The sequence below is a fragment of the Bos indicus genome, chromosome 19, assembly GCF_029378745.1.
Source record: "Bos indicus isolate NIAB-ARS_2022 breed Sahiwal x Tharparkar chromosome 19, NIAB-ARS_B.indTharparkar_mat_pri_1.0, whole genome shotgun sequence".
NCBI lineage: Eukaryota > Metazoa > Chordata > Mammalia > Artiodactyla > Bovidae > Bos > Bos indicus.
In genome coordinates, this window is record NC_091778.1 from 54,769,785 (window position 1) to 54,784,257 (window position 14,473).

General features: G+C 49.2%; 1 protein-coding gene across 1 annotated transcript in view; it reads left to right on the forward strand.

The window, feature by feature from the left end:
- Nucleotides 1-14,473, forward strand: part of TIMP2 (TIMP metallopeptidase inhibitor 2) — a 51,738-nt gene that overhangs the window by 33,897 nt on the left and 3,368 nt on the right. The window contains exons 2-3 of the mRNA XM_070773969.1: nt 3,723-3,823; nt 6,063-6,171. Coding sequence (XP_070630070.1) covers nt 3,723-3,823; nt 6,063-6,171 — 210 coding nt within the window. The remainder of the gene's footprint in view (nt 1-3,722; nt 3,824-6,062; nt 6,172-14,473) is intronic.

Genomic DNA, 14,473 nt, shown 5'->3' on the forward strand with positions numbered 1-14,473 from the left:
GCTTAACTCTCTTCTTTTCTGACAATTTTTTGAAGACGAGCATGTGGTCTGTAGCCGCAGAGCAGGTCCTCCAGGAAGCTGTTACCAGACCCAGATCTGGCGTCCGCGATGCCCAGGGTGGGTTCCCTGGGCCTGAGCAGTGAGTGTGGTGCGGGTCTCCTAACTCCTCGCCCCCCTGGGGAGTGAGAGAATCGGTGCCATTCTTCCCCGTGGGGCTGTGTTTGCGCTGAGCTGCGCATGCATTGTGTGCCAGGCATCTCTTAGGCCCAGCTCTTCCTCCCCTCCCTCACCCTGAGGGTGTGCCCATTCTGGCGATGGTGGTGTTTCTCTGTTTCAGAAATGAGTAACTGTGTCCCAGCAAGGCCAGGGAGCTTCCCTGAGGCTGTGTCGCAGGGAGGGGCTACGGCAGGATGGAGTCCTGGTGCTGCCCACTTTCAAATAAGGACCCAGACTGCCCGAGAGCTTTAGGAGCTTTTACGAGAGAAAAATGCATGGACCTTATTGTGTGGAATGGAATGGGGTCTCTTGGCTATTTGGGAGTACTTTTTGCTTATTTTCCTTTAAAAAAAAAAATTGGTTTCAGTGTAGTTGATTTAAGTGCTGTTAATTTCTGCTACACAGCAAAGTGATTTGGTTATATTATATACATTCTTTTTCATATCCTTTTCCATTAATGATTTATCACCAAATATTGAATATTATTCCCCGTGCTATATAGTAGGACCTTGCTGTTTATCCATCCTGCATATAATAGTTTACATCTGCCAATTTCAAATTCCCAATTCCTCCCTCCCCCCACACCCCTCCCCCTGGACAGCCAGAGTTCTGCTCTCTCTGTCTGTCTGTGTTTCATAGATATTGTTCATTTGTGTCTTTTTTTTGGATTCCACATGTAAGTGATATCATATGGCATTGGTCTTTTTCTGACTTGCTTCACTTAGTGTGATAATCTCTAGGTTGATCCATGTTGCTGCGAATGATGTTATTTTATTCTTTTTTATGGTTGAGTAACATGGATGAAATGCTACTCATCCATTCATGTGTCAGGGGACATTCGGGTGGTCTCTGTGTCTTGGCTACTGTAAATAGTGCTGCTTTGAACATGGGGGAGAGTCTGTGTATCTTTTTGAATTTCAGTTTTATCCAGATATATGACCAGGAATAAAATTGCTTGATCATAGGGCAACTCTAAGTTTTAGTTCTTTGAGGAACTCCATCCTGTTTTCCATAGGGGCTGCACCAACTTACATTCCCACCAGCAGGGTAGAGGGTTCCCTCTTCAGCATTTGTTATTTGTAGACTTTTTAACGATGGCCCTTCTGACTGATGAGCGGTGTTACCTCATGGTAGTTTTGACTTTTTGCTTGTTTTCTGATGGTCAGCAGAGTGTTCATTGAACACCTGTGATGCAGTAAGCATTGTGCAGAGTGCTGGGCCTCTGAACAATAGTACCAAGCAGCTTCAAAAAGCATGCAGGGCTGGGTACACCATAACACAGTTTGCCATTGCTTCTTCTAGACCCATGATCTCCTTTGGATGTTCCTGGTTCATTTGATAGCGTGCGCTTAGGACGACACTGTGGAAGAGCAAACTTGGGACAGACTGATCTGATGTTTGCTGATGCACAGAAAAACTTCTGTGTAGTGTGGCGATAAGGTATAGACTAGGCAGGCTGTAAGAGGGACCAAGACAAACCTCACCTGTGTTGCCATCCAGTTATCTCAGGTTCAGCTCAGCAAATAGAGCTAACTGTTCTATGGTTAGAACATAGCTTCTGCCTGTTAGATGCTCCCTGGTCTCTGCATAAACAAGGGCACAGGTGTTTATAGCAAAATGGATGAGAGGTGTGGGATATACATCAGGTGCCATGAGAGGACAGGATTTCCCGACAGAAGGTGGAGAAGGGCTATTTCAGCTGGGTCTTGAAGGATGAATAGAAGTTCTCCAGGCAGAGAGGAGATGGCATTCAGGGCTGAAAATATGTACACCTCTGGGCAGGTTCAGATTCAGGAAGTATTATGGACTGGCGGAACAAACAAGAGCGGGTAACCCCCAAGGCAGCCGAAATAGTCACTGGCTGGTGCCAGGTTGCCAGGAGGATGTTTAGAGGGCGGCAGCGGGCGGCCAAGGAAGATGCTTGAGCTGGATGGGGTGTGGCCGTGAAAAGGCAACACGTGCTGGGGTGGGAAGATGGGTGGAGGGGTGGGAAGAAACGCTGATATCAGGACGACCTGCTACAAGGGCAAGGCCCTCTGTTCTGGCGTGGCCCACCGCTTGGCATTTCCTGGATGTGGCTTCGTAGGTTGGGGCCTGGCTCAGCCTGGGAAACAGGAACCTGTGGCCTCCACCAGTCATGACTCAGCGCCAACAGAAGGAAAAATAAGGATGGCTTTGCGCCGGGGCGGGGAACTGGAGCTGGGGCGGGGCACTGGAGCTGGGGCGTAGGGCTCTGGTGCCAGGCTTGGATCCAGAGAGCATTTGGGGGATCCAGAGGGGTGGGCACAGATGGGGGTCTGTGTCCTGGACCTCCCTGCTCTGTAGGAAAAGACAGCCCTGACCAGGGGCTCTGGAATTCCAGCCGCTCACTGGGGTGGAGGGTGGGAGGCTCCTCCAAGCCAGGCCCTGTCTGCTCCTTGTTTCTCTGTCTTGCTCACACCCATGCTCACGTGACACTCATCCACAGTGACCCTGAACAGCCAAATCTTGAAGGACAAAGCTTTTAAAGCCATTAGAATGGCCTGTGCCACCAGCTGACGAGCCTCAAAATGAAAAAAGGGAGGGAGGGCTCTGCCCAAGTGACAGCGTGAGCTGCTGATCCCCGCCTGTCAGGTTACAGGGCAGAGCAGGGTCCCGGCTTAATTGCTGGTAGGAAGCCCTGGGTTGCAGGGCCCGCGAGCAGCCTCAGGCCTTGGGGAACATTGCGGAACCTTCCCAGCCTGACCTCTTCCCCTCTCCTCCATCTCGTGTCAAGGTCCAGGACCATCCTTCTTTGTGTTTTGGCCTTTTCCCTCCGCATCTGTCCCTTTTTTCTGCCACGGATGCTCTCAAATGTTTCCTTCTCCATTCCACGCACTTTGGGTTAAAATGTTTGACCTTTCTCTGCCATTGCCTCTGATAGAATGTGTGTTATTACAAAAAGCAGCCCCAGGATGTTTCTCAGGGACATGCAGAGGACGGATTCAGAGGCTGGCAGGATAGACTTTTTTGATGTCAGACCCCCAACCTAAATATGATGGGGCCTGTTGCAGGAAGGTAACTCCCCCTCTACCTTCAGCCTGAAAAAGCCTGACTGACCATAGGCTATGGGAGGAGGTGGGCAGGGTAGGACTTTCACCATCCTCAACTGCGTGAGCAGGATGGCAGGCCAGTCAGTGTGCTCATCTGCTTTCCCAGCCACCGGTACGTACACATTGGAGAGAAAGGGAAAAAAGCCCCAGAGTCCCATCGTGTGAGATCCACAGTGATCCGTGTTCAAATCAGTGATGGCCTCAGCCACCCCCAGGTCTTGAGGGACAAGAGCTGCTCCGGGGTCCTGTCAGCAGAGGGCTCTGGCGTCATTCCTGGTCTGCCCCCTCTGGATGGGGTCCAGTGCTGTGCCCAGGCTGGGATTACCTGCCCTCGCCTCCCGCCTCCCTGCTGCCACCTCCACCCTGCCGCCCCAACCTCGGAGCCAGGACAGTCTTGCGGGGGACTCTGCTCACCTTTGCATCTTTGTTTTGCAGTGATCAGGGCCAAAGCAGTCAATAAGAAGGAGGTGGACTCTGGCAACGACATCTACGGCAACCCCATCAAGCGGATTCAGTATGAGATCAAGCAGATAAAGGTAATGGTGGCCTTCCTGGGCTTGCTGTGTCCGGCAGAGCCGTGGGAGGTTTGGGAGCACGGCAGGGTGTCCCGCTGTCTCAGTGCACCTCTAGGTCCCTAGAACTGGCCCAGCCATGCATGGGGCGGACGGTGAGGAGCAGGGGCGTCAAGCTGCAGGTGGATCTGATTCTCCTTAATCTGTAAATGCCAGAGAACTTGTGTGTACATGGTATGTTCCCATTGGCTCAGTTCTTCCAGAAATGTGTTATCTTCATTCTGATGGCTATAAGTCAGTGGTAGAGCTTCAGTGTTAAGTCACCAACTTCACAGCTTCTGTGGAACATTCCATGAGTGCCTCTCCGCCTCTTCCATGGTGGATGGGTTCATAGGCAGTGGGAACTTGGCCATTGTTTCTGGGAGCCCACAACCAACGGGGCAAATGACCTAATTCCCCAAAAGTGCGAGTGGGCTCCGGTCTTGCCTGGTTAGCTTTATTTTCAAGAGGAGTGAGGATTTGGAGAGAGGCCGGCTCCTATGGAGAGATGTGCTGGGACATTACCTAAGAGAGGGGACTTAGGGAAGAAATGGACTTGGCAGCCCAGCCGGTGATGGAGAAGATGCTTTGCCAGGCCGGATAGGACCAGAGGCATTGAGAGCTGTAGACCCAGTGGGAGGTGACTGGTATTTGTCAGTTTTTCAGAATGTGGGTTGTGTTTAAGGTAATATGGCAAGGAGCCCATATTTGGGAGGGAGGGAGGGAAGACACGGGGCAGGTTGGGAGGACAGGACCGGTGCAAATGGAAGGTTATTACTGACAGTAACTAATGGAAAAGACTGTGATACTGGAAAGATTGAAGGCAAAAGGAGAAATTGGTAGCGGAGGACAAGATGGTTAGATAGCATCACCAACTTAATGGATGTGAATTTGAGCAAACTTGGGAGATAGTAAAGGACAGCGGAGCCTGGCTTGCTGTAGTCCATGGGGTCGCAAAGAGTCAGACATGACTGAACAACAACAAAACTTGGTCTGTAAGAGGGAAGAAGATTCTAGGCTGTAGCTGGAGAGACAGCTTTGTGACCTGGTTAGTCATTGTGGCCGTCCATATTGTTACAAAAATAGAAAATACATGTTACCAGAAGGTCAGCGAAATGCTTAATCATTATGTCTGTGTCATTTAAAGGGGTGCCCCGGTCTCTCAGTGCCAACGTCTCTATTTATGAAGCAGTTAAGACAGTATCTCTGCTCTAATGACCCACTGTGGGGTTATGAAAAGGGAGGTGTTGACACCGAGGCAGCACTTTCAGCCCTTGGGTGACAGACATCATTCATAACCTTCCTTGGCATGGGTTGGGGTATAGCTCTTGCAGAGCTGGTTCATTATGACATTGGGATGACCCTGTTCCATTTGGGTTTGCTTCTTGAAGCTCTTCCCTCCCCCCAAACCAAACAATACCATTAACCTGGGTTTAACCACGCAGCAAGAGTCCTGACGCGGTTCGTGTGGAATTGTGGCGCCTCGGTGGTGTGTGTTCCACGGTGCTGTGTGGCCGCCTGTGTTGTGTTGGTCCTGGCACGTGTGCCCTCCCCTTTCACCAGGCTGCAAGCGAGCTGTACCCCTAAAATCGGAGTGGAGGGCAGTTCTCAGCCCACACTCATGTCCCCGCCTGTCACTGGCCCTGGTGGGGCAGCAGGAACCCCCTGGCTGGGGCTTTCTCAGTTCCTGCCCAGATGCTGGAACAATGCACCCCTTCTGAGCAACAGGTCTGTTCCCAAGGGGCTCTAAGGAAATCGCAAGTTGAACTCCTCTTGCCCAGAGTTACATCCTAATTAAGAGGTGCCTCTCTGCTCTGGAATCAAGTAGCCAGTACTTGATCAGAATTCCTGGAAAGAGACGAAAGTGGCTGTCCTCCGTGGTGGGTCAGAATCTCCTGGAGGTATCCGAGCCCCTCCCTGGAGATTCTGTGATGACCTCACGCATGTTTGGGAAGGCAGGTGTGTCTGAGGCGGGTCCTTCTGGATGACCAGGTCATCCCCAGCCTGGTGACAACTGCCACCCTAGGCAGTGAATCACAGTGACTCCGGAGAACCCTGTGCGTTAGGAGTAGTTGTCTTCCAGCCTGTCTGACTGCTGTGTCCCCATCCCCTTTCTGTGCTGGCAGTACCCCGGGTGCAGGTTGGGGCACGTGTTCAGGGAGGCATCCGGATTCCTGGCTGTGCTGCCCACGTTCACTTACGTTCCTCATCCTCCTTTTTCCAGATGTTCAAGGGACCTGATCAGGACATAGAGTTTATCTACACAGCTCCCTCCTCTGCCGTGTGTGGGGTCTCGCTGGACATTGGAGGAAAGAAGGAGTATCTCATTGCAGGTGTGTACGCGGATATGGGTGTGGGCTGCTCTTCGAGGGCTCCCAGGGGAGCGGAGGCGGGGTGGCTGGAGGTGAGCCAGAGCCTTGACGACATGCATGGTATACACAGTGCTACTCAGAAGTCTCGAGGATTCCCTGCTTTTTCCCATCAGAGGACTGATGAATTTCAACCGTCCTCCACATTCCCCTTGTTAGAATAGTGGAACCAATGTGACTTAAGAGAAAGAATAGAGTAAACCAGTGTTCATAGGAAATCTGAGGTCAGATGGACACGGATGAGAGGCTGGAGGTGCTCAAGGCTGGGCAAGAGGCGGAAGGCAGAGTTGAAACCTCGTTTTGTTATTTTTTTAAGTAGCTTTTTATTTATCTGGCCATGCCAGGTCTCAGTTGCGACCATGCAGGATTTTCGACCTTCGTTGCAGCACACGAGATCTTTAGTTGCGGCATAGGGACTCCTCGCTGCAGCATGTGGGGGCTAGTTCCCTGACCAGGGATTGAACCAAACACCCCCCTGCATTGGGAGCTTGGAGCCTTAGTCACTGAACCGCCGGAGAAGTCCCAAAACCTTGCTTTAAATCTCTTAATATTATTGTGTGTGCTACTCGCCTGTTCCTTTGTTCATCGTATCCCTCTTTCATTTATTGTGATAAAACATACATAGCTTATGGAGAAGACAATGGCACCCCACTCCAGTACTCTTGCCTGGAAAATCCCATGGATGGAGGAGCCTAGTAGGCTGCAGTCCATGGGGTTGCTAGAGTCGGACATGACTGAGTGACTTCACTTTCAGTTTTTCACTTTCTTGCATTGGAGAAGGAAATGGCAACCCACTCCTGTGTTCTTGCCTGGAGAATCCTGGGGACGGGGGAGCCTGGTGGGCTGCCGTCTATGGGGTCACACAGAGTCGGACACGACTGAAGCGACTTAGCAGCAGCAGCAGCAGCAGAACATGAAGTTTACCATGTTAGCCAGTTTCAGGCGCCTAGTTCAGCAGCACGAAGCACGTTCACACTGTTGCACAAGCATCACCACCATGTGTCTTCAGAACGCTTTCATTTTCCCAAACAAACCCTGTGCACGTTAACCTCCCCTTCGCACAGCCCCCTGGCAAAGTTCTGCTTTCTGTCCCCGTGAAATCTGACTCCTCTGGGGACGTCATAAAAGCAGAATCGAGCACCCTTTGTCCTTTAGTGATTGGCATATTTCACTGAGCGCAGTGTCCTCGGGTCAGCCATGTTACAGCAAGTGTCAGAATTTCCTCCTTTTTTCAGGCTGAATAATATTCCATTGTGCAGATAGACCACAATTTTATCACTGCATTTCTTTTAAAGTTTTATGCTTTTAGTCTTACATAAAATGACTTCTCTTTTTTTTTCTTATTATTATTACTAGACTTTATTTCTTAGAACAGTTAAAGATTTACAGAAAACTTGAGCAGGTTAGTACAGTATAGCCAGCTCCTTTAGGTCTTCCTACAGCTTCCTCTGTTATTAATGTCTTAACATTAGTATGGTACATTTATTACTATGCATGGACCAGAATTGATACAGAAATCCCTTTACATCTTTCCATTGCCTCCTCTGCCTGCCCCACTAGCTTGCACCCCAGGGTCCAGAACAGAGCTTCTCAAAATCAGTACTATTGATATTTGAAATCAGATCATTTTTTACTGGCAGGCTTGTCCTATACATGGAGAATATTTAGCTGCATCTGTGACTTCTTGGAGTAGGAAATGGCAACCTACTCCAGTATTCTTGCCTAGAAAAATCCCATGGACAGAGGAACCTGGCGGTCTTACAGTCCATGGGGTCGCAGAGTCAGACATGACTGAGCACACGTGCACACGTGGTTTCTACCCACTGATTGCTGCAACATCCTCCCCCGAGTCATGGGGTCTTCCACATCACCAAATGTTCCCTGTGCGGGGAGCAGAATCACTCCCAGTTGAGACCCACGGGTCTAACCAAACCTCCACTGATGCCAGAAATGCCCTATGTCCGAGCTGTTCAGTGTGCTACTGAGCACTTGAGAGCTGTGGCTGGTGCAACTGAAGAGCTAGGGCTTTAATTTTATTTATTGCAATTGATGTAAGTGTGAAGGTGGGGCCTTCTCTGGTGCTCCAGTGGCTAAGACTCTGAGCTCCCAATCAGGGTGCCTGGGTTCAATCCCTGGTCAGGAGCTGGATCCCACATGGTACAGCTAAACACTGAAGATCCTGCGTGCTGTAACTAAGATCCAGCCCAGCCAAAGAGCTGAACTAAACAAAAATAAATATTTAAAGAGATTATATTTAAGGAGTTTTTTTTTCCTTCTCTTAAAGGGCCTTCTGAACTTCCTAAATGTCTTATTCTGAGCATCTGTTATTTAAACTGTATTAATTCAAGGGTCAGGGTGTATTTATTATTGAATGTATAATTCAGGGGTCAGAGTGCAACCATCACCATGGTCTAAAAGCAACCCTGTACCTTTTAGCTATTACCTTCCTGACTCCCATTCTCCCCCCATCCCCAGCTCTCAGCCACCACTAATCTCTAGATTTCTTTACTCTGGAGTTTCTTATAAGTGGACTCATGTAATATATGGTCCTTTGTGTCTGGCTTCCTCAGCATAATGTTTTGGTGTTTTAAGTTTTTAATGTTTTACTCATTGTAATATGTATCAGAAGTTCACTCCTTTTTATGGCCAAATAATAGTCCATTGGATGGGTGTGCTACATTTTGTCTATCCATTCAGCATTTCACTGGGGCTGTTTCTACCTTTTATGTACTGAGTGATGCTGCTCTGAGCACATGTGTTCTACTTTTTGCCTGGAACTAGTTTTTGCCTGGATATATGTTTTCATTTCCCTTGGGTAGATACCTAGGAGTAGAATTGCAGGACCTATGGAAACTCTTGTGTTTAACCATTTGAGGAACTTCTAAACTGCTTTCCAAAATGGCTGCACCATTTCACACTTGCAGTATCTTACTGTTTTTACAATAGGAGAGATAATATTAAATAGAAGGGAACAGGGACAAAAATCACAATGCAGAGAGCTGACGATCTGACTCTGAGATCACAGTAGCCCAACCTCTGTGGTGTAGAGACCTCATTGCCCTAACAAATCAACAGCTTCTAGTTTTCTGAGTCCTTTTTTTTTTTTTGGTCCTTTTAAAGGCTATTGTTTAGTTGCTAAGTCATGTCCGACTGTTTCGCAACCCCCTGGACTGTAGCCGCCAGGCTCCTCTGTCCATGGATTTCCCAGGCAAGAATACTGGAGTGGGTTGCCATTTTCTTCTCCAGGGGATCTTCCTGACTCAGGGATTGAATCTGTGTCTTCTGCATCGGCATGTGAATTCTTTACTGCTGAGCTACCAGGCTATCAGTTCAGTCGCTCACTCGTGTCTGACTCTTTGCGACCCTATGGATTGTAGCATACCAGCCTTCCCTGTCCATCACCAACTCCCGGAGCTTACTCATATTCATGTCCATTGACTCGGTGATGCCATCCAACCATCTCATTCTCTGTTGTCCCCTTCTCCTCCCGCCTTCAGTCTTTCCCAGCCTCAGGGTCTTTTCAGATGAGTCAGTTCTTCACATTAGGTGGCCAGAGTATTGGAGTTTCAGCTTCAGCATCAGTCCTTCCAATGAATATTCAATAATCAGTCCTTCCAATGAATATTCAATAATCAATCCTAAAGGGCTGATTTCCTTAAGGACTGACTGGTTGGTTCTCCTTGCAGTCCAAGGGACTCTCAAGAGTCTTCTCTAACACCACAATTCAAAAGCATCAATTCTTAATTCTTTGGCGCTCAGCTGTCTTTATAGTCCAACTCTCACATCCTTACATGACTACTGGAAACACCATAGCTTTGACTAGATGGACCTTTGTCAGCAAAGTAATGTCTCTGCTTTTTTATATGTTATCTAGGTTGTTCATAGCTTTTCTTCCAAGGAGCAAATGTCTTTTAATTTCATGGCTGCAGTCACCATCTGCAGTGATTTTGGCTGTAACACCCTTTAAAATGAGAGCCTCAGCCATCCCTCTGGGTCTCCACACTGCCCTCTAGGGGCTATGTGGCCAAACCGCAGAGCTGCAGAAGCCCTTATTCAGAAGGGAGAGCCCGCATCCTGTTGCTGGTGGCTCCTGGTGGGAAGGTAACTTTGGTCTGGGCCAGTGTCTGCCTCCAGACATGCACAGATGAATCTGTCTTAAAGGATTCTACATCAGGCCCTACCAGCTTCCTATTAATAGAAATAGGAGTGCCCTTTTCCTGGCACTGATGTTCTTCAAATGCTTTTCATGGGGGTTCCATTTAATCCTCACTACCCTATCACGAGAAGGAAATGGCAACCCACTCCAGTGTTCTTGCCTGGAGAATCCCAGGGATGGGGGAGCCTGGTGGGCTCCCGTCTATGGGGTCGCACAGAGTCGGACACGACTGAAGTGACTTAGCAGTAGCAGTAGCACCCTATCACGAACCCCATTTTATAGATGAGGAGTGGAGGATGGAGCCATGTGCTCAGGCCCCATGGTGTGTACCTGAACCCACTTTCACTTTCAGACCGATGATTAAACTTTGGTTGATGTCATGTTGGTAGCTTGAAATTGGCCAGGGTAGGAGTATTGATACCACAGAATTCAAATGCTACACAGTTAATCCCAGGAGAGCTACTGGTTAGGCATTTCTCAACACATCCCTGCTGGCGTCACACTGCCAGGGAGTGGTGCCATGGAGCTGCCAGAAATTAGACCCTGACTAGCCTAACCCTGGGCTTCCCTGGTGGCTCAGCTCATAAAGAATCCAACTGCCACGGGGGAAACCTCAGTTCGATCCCTGAGTTGGGAAGATCCCCTGGAGAAGGGAAAGGCTACCCGCTCCAGTATTTTGGCCTGGAGAAGTCCATGGGGTTGCAAAGAGTCAGACATAACTGAGCAACTTTCACTTTCAGCATAATTCTTGGTGGCTCAGGGGTACAGAATCTGTCTTCCAAGGCAATGTTAGATTCCTGGGTCAGGAAGATCCCCTGGAGAAGGAAATGGCAACCCACTCCAGTATTCTTGCCTGGAAAATCCCACAGACAGAGGAGCCTGTTGGGCTACAGTCCATGGGGCTGCAAGAGAGTTGGATACAACTGAGCAACCACACAACAGCAGCAGCCTGACTCCTGGGTCTATCACACTCTGCTTCTTCCATCACTGATCCAGGTTTAGAAGTCTCGCTGCCCTGACGCCTAACCCAGTGGTCCTCCGCCTCCGCTGCTCCTTGGAATTCCACAGGGAGTTTGCAAAATTCCTGATGCCCAGGCAGCTCCCCAGACCAATTCAAGCACCATCTCTGGGGGTGGCTTCCACCCCCAGAGCATTGGTAAAGTTCCCCAGGGGAGTCCAGTGCACAGCCAGGGCTGAGAACCTGCCCTGCTCTGGGTCAAAGGCAGACCTTTTGTTCTAGAGGTGCCAAAGAGCCAGTCTGCACACACTCAGGAGGGCCGAGCCTTAGCAGCCAAGGTCAGTCGCCCCCCTTGCACAGTGGCCTCTGGGCATGATTTTCATCTGCTGGGGCCCTTCCCGGGCGGTCAAACCTGCCTTTGGCCCAGAGATCCTGAGGAGTGTGGCACTGCTCTTTTATTCCACGAGATGGGTGGTCCAGACCGCAGGGCCCTTTGGCTGGATCCCAGGGCAGGACAGGGAGAGGGCTTATGTCCAGCAGTCAGGAGCCCTGGCAAGGTCTCTCTGGAGCATGGGGCTTGGGTCCCCTCCTGCCCTGTTTATCACTGGAGTGCGAGGAAACCACGGGGCTGCTAAGAAGGTGGATCCAGGACAGGCGTGGAGGGTGGTGCGATGACTGTTTTGCTGGTAGTTGCTTTTCTTTCTCTTGGGAGATGTGATAGGAACATCCATTGTCCTCAGACCCTTTTCTGAAAGGGAGAGGCTTCATGTCCAAAGGGAAGATGGTGAATCAAACGCAGAAAGCCCCATAATTTCAGTCATTCTCTGATAACATTTCTTTTCACTCACGTGTCAGCTCAGCTGTTCATATCTGCCATCAAAGGCTATTTAACATGTAATATGTACGTGACCTGTGAAACTGCTCCCACACCCAAGCCCCCTCAGTTGTCCCCAGGCTGAATGAGAAAACAGTTACATGAGTAACTGCCACACACATCTCAGAAATTTCAGAAAGCATCCAAATTGTAGCTCCACTTACAGGGAAAACTAAAAATGTTTGCAGACGCACTCAGTTGATAACTGTGTGCCTGTCACCTTAGTGCGAGCACACTCAGTCGTGTCCTGCTGTTGGCGACCCCGTGGACTGCAGTCCGCCAGGCTTCTCTGTCTGTGGAATTTTCCAGGCAAGAGTACTGGAGCAGGTTGCCATTCCTTTCTCCAAGGGATTTTCCGACCCAGGGATCGAATCTGCATCTCCTGTGTCTCCTGCATTAGCGAGGGGATCCTTTCCCCCTGTGCCACATGAGAAGCTGTCATCTTAAGCTGCCATACATTTCACATCGGAAGCAAGCAACGTGGGGCACAGTTTAGTTTCCTGACTGGCCGTGGAGCGTAAGATTAATAAAAGGCCCTTCCACTGGCTGCTGACTCACCTCATTACAGAGGAACCTCTCTAAGCCGGCTTCGTTCCCTGGCTCAGTGAGACGGCTCTGGATTCAATCTGGTGTTTACTTTCTGAAGCACAGAACCTAGATCTTGTTTTCCTGGAGTCACAACGGGCTAACCAAGAATCACGGGGCACAGAAATCACTCAGCCGGTGCTGGCTGCGGCCCCACGAGTGACCACACAGCTTGGGGCAGCCCACCTCCTCCTGGGCTGATGACTCAGCCTCACATGTCGAGTTGGCACCGCGAGACGCTTGTGTTCAGGAACTGTTAGAGATTCGGCCCTGTCATTTTCTTCTCCAGTCCTCATCTCCGGGAAGAAAAGTAAACATACAACCCTCAGTTACAAATTTTAATTAATTCCTGTTTTTCTGTGTCCAAGAAAGACTTTGCTTTTTTTCCAAGGCAGACAGATGCTCACGTACCAAATCAAGTCTTAATTATCTCTACCGAAAGGCATCTCTTCTTAACATTCTGAGATGCTACACCATTTACACTTGACATTTAAAAGCTCATGGGAACTGGGAACTGGGGCCGTTGAAAATACACAATTTCAGACTTCCCCGGTGGTCAAGAATCTGCCTGGCAATGCAGTGGACATGGGTTCTATCCCTGGTCCGGGAAGCTCCCATATGCTGCAGAGGACTAAGCCCATGTGCCACAACTGCTAAGCCTTCATGCTGCAACTTTTGAAGCCCGTGCTCTGCAACAGAAGAAAGCGCTGCAGTGAGAAGCCTGTGCACTCTCTGCAGCTAGAGAGTAGTCCCTGCTCGCTGCAACTACAGAAAACCCGCACGCAGCAACAAAGATCCAGCACAGCCCAAAATAAATAAATAAACATTTTTTAAAAAGAAAAAAATCTGCATTTCATCTCCGTGCCCTGCCTTTGCTCACTCTCTGTGGAAGCTTGAATCGGTGGTGAAAAGGTTTAACAAGGAAGACAGCAAAAAAAAAAAGATATTGGAACACATTGTTAGAACAGATAACCACGTCATCATCAGTAAACTTTTACTGAGCCATTATTCTGTCCAAGGAACTATGGACAAAAAATGATTAAGACACAACCATTACCCTTTGTGCTTATGACCTGATTAAAGAACACGATATGCAAGAGAGGCAAAGAACAATGTGATGTGGTAGACTGATGCCAGTCACGTGACGCAGGGGAAGTTGCTACGTAAGTTTGGAGAGAGGAACTGGAATGAGTACTCAGCCTGCCTCTAATGAATGACCAGGCCGGGCAAGGTCAATGCCAGAAGAAACCAAGATGTAGGAAAGAGTTATTTGCCATTGTCCATTTAGCTCCCTGTCTATTCTGTACTCTTTAGAGAATGGCTGTGTGTGTGTGTGTTGGGTTGTCAAGTTGCGTTCAACTCTTTGCAACCCCACAGACGCCAGGCCTCCCTGTCCCTCACCATCTCCTGGAGTGTGCCCAAGTTCGTGTTTGTTGAATTGGTGATGCCATGCAACCATCTCATCCTCTGTCACCTTCCTCTCCTTCTGCCTTCAGTTTTTCCCAACATCAGGGTCTTTTCCAGTGAGTCAGCTGTTCGCATCAGGTGGCCAAATTATTGAAGCATTAGCTTCAGCCTCAGGTCTAGAAAAAATTACAGCTGTTTTTGAAGCTTAAGGTCACCCAGATACATCTTTTTTTTAGTTATTAGGATCAGAATGAATGCAATCAAGGAGTCCTCCTGCTTCTTGATC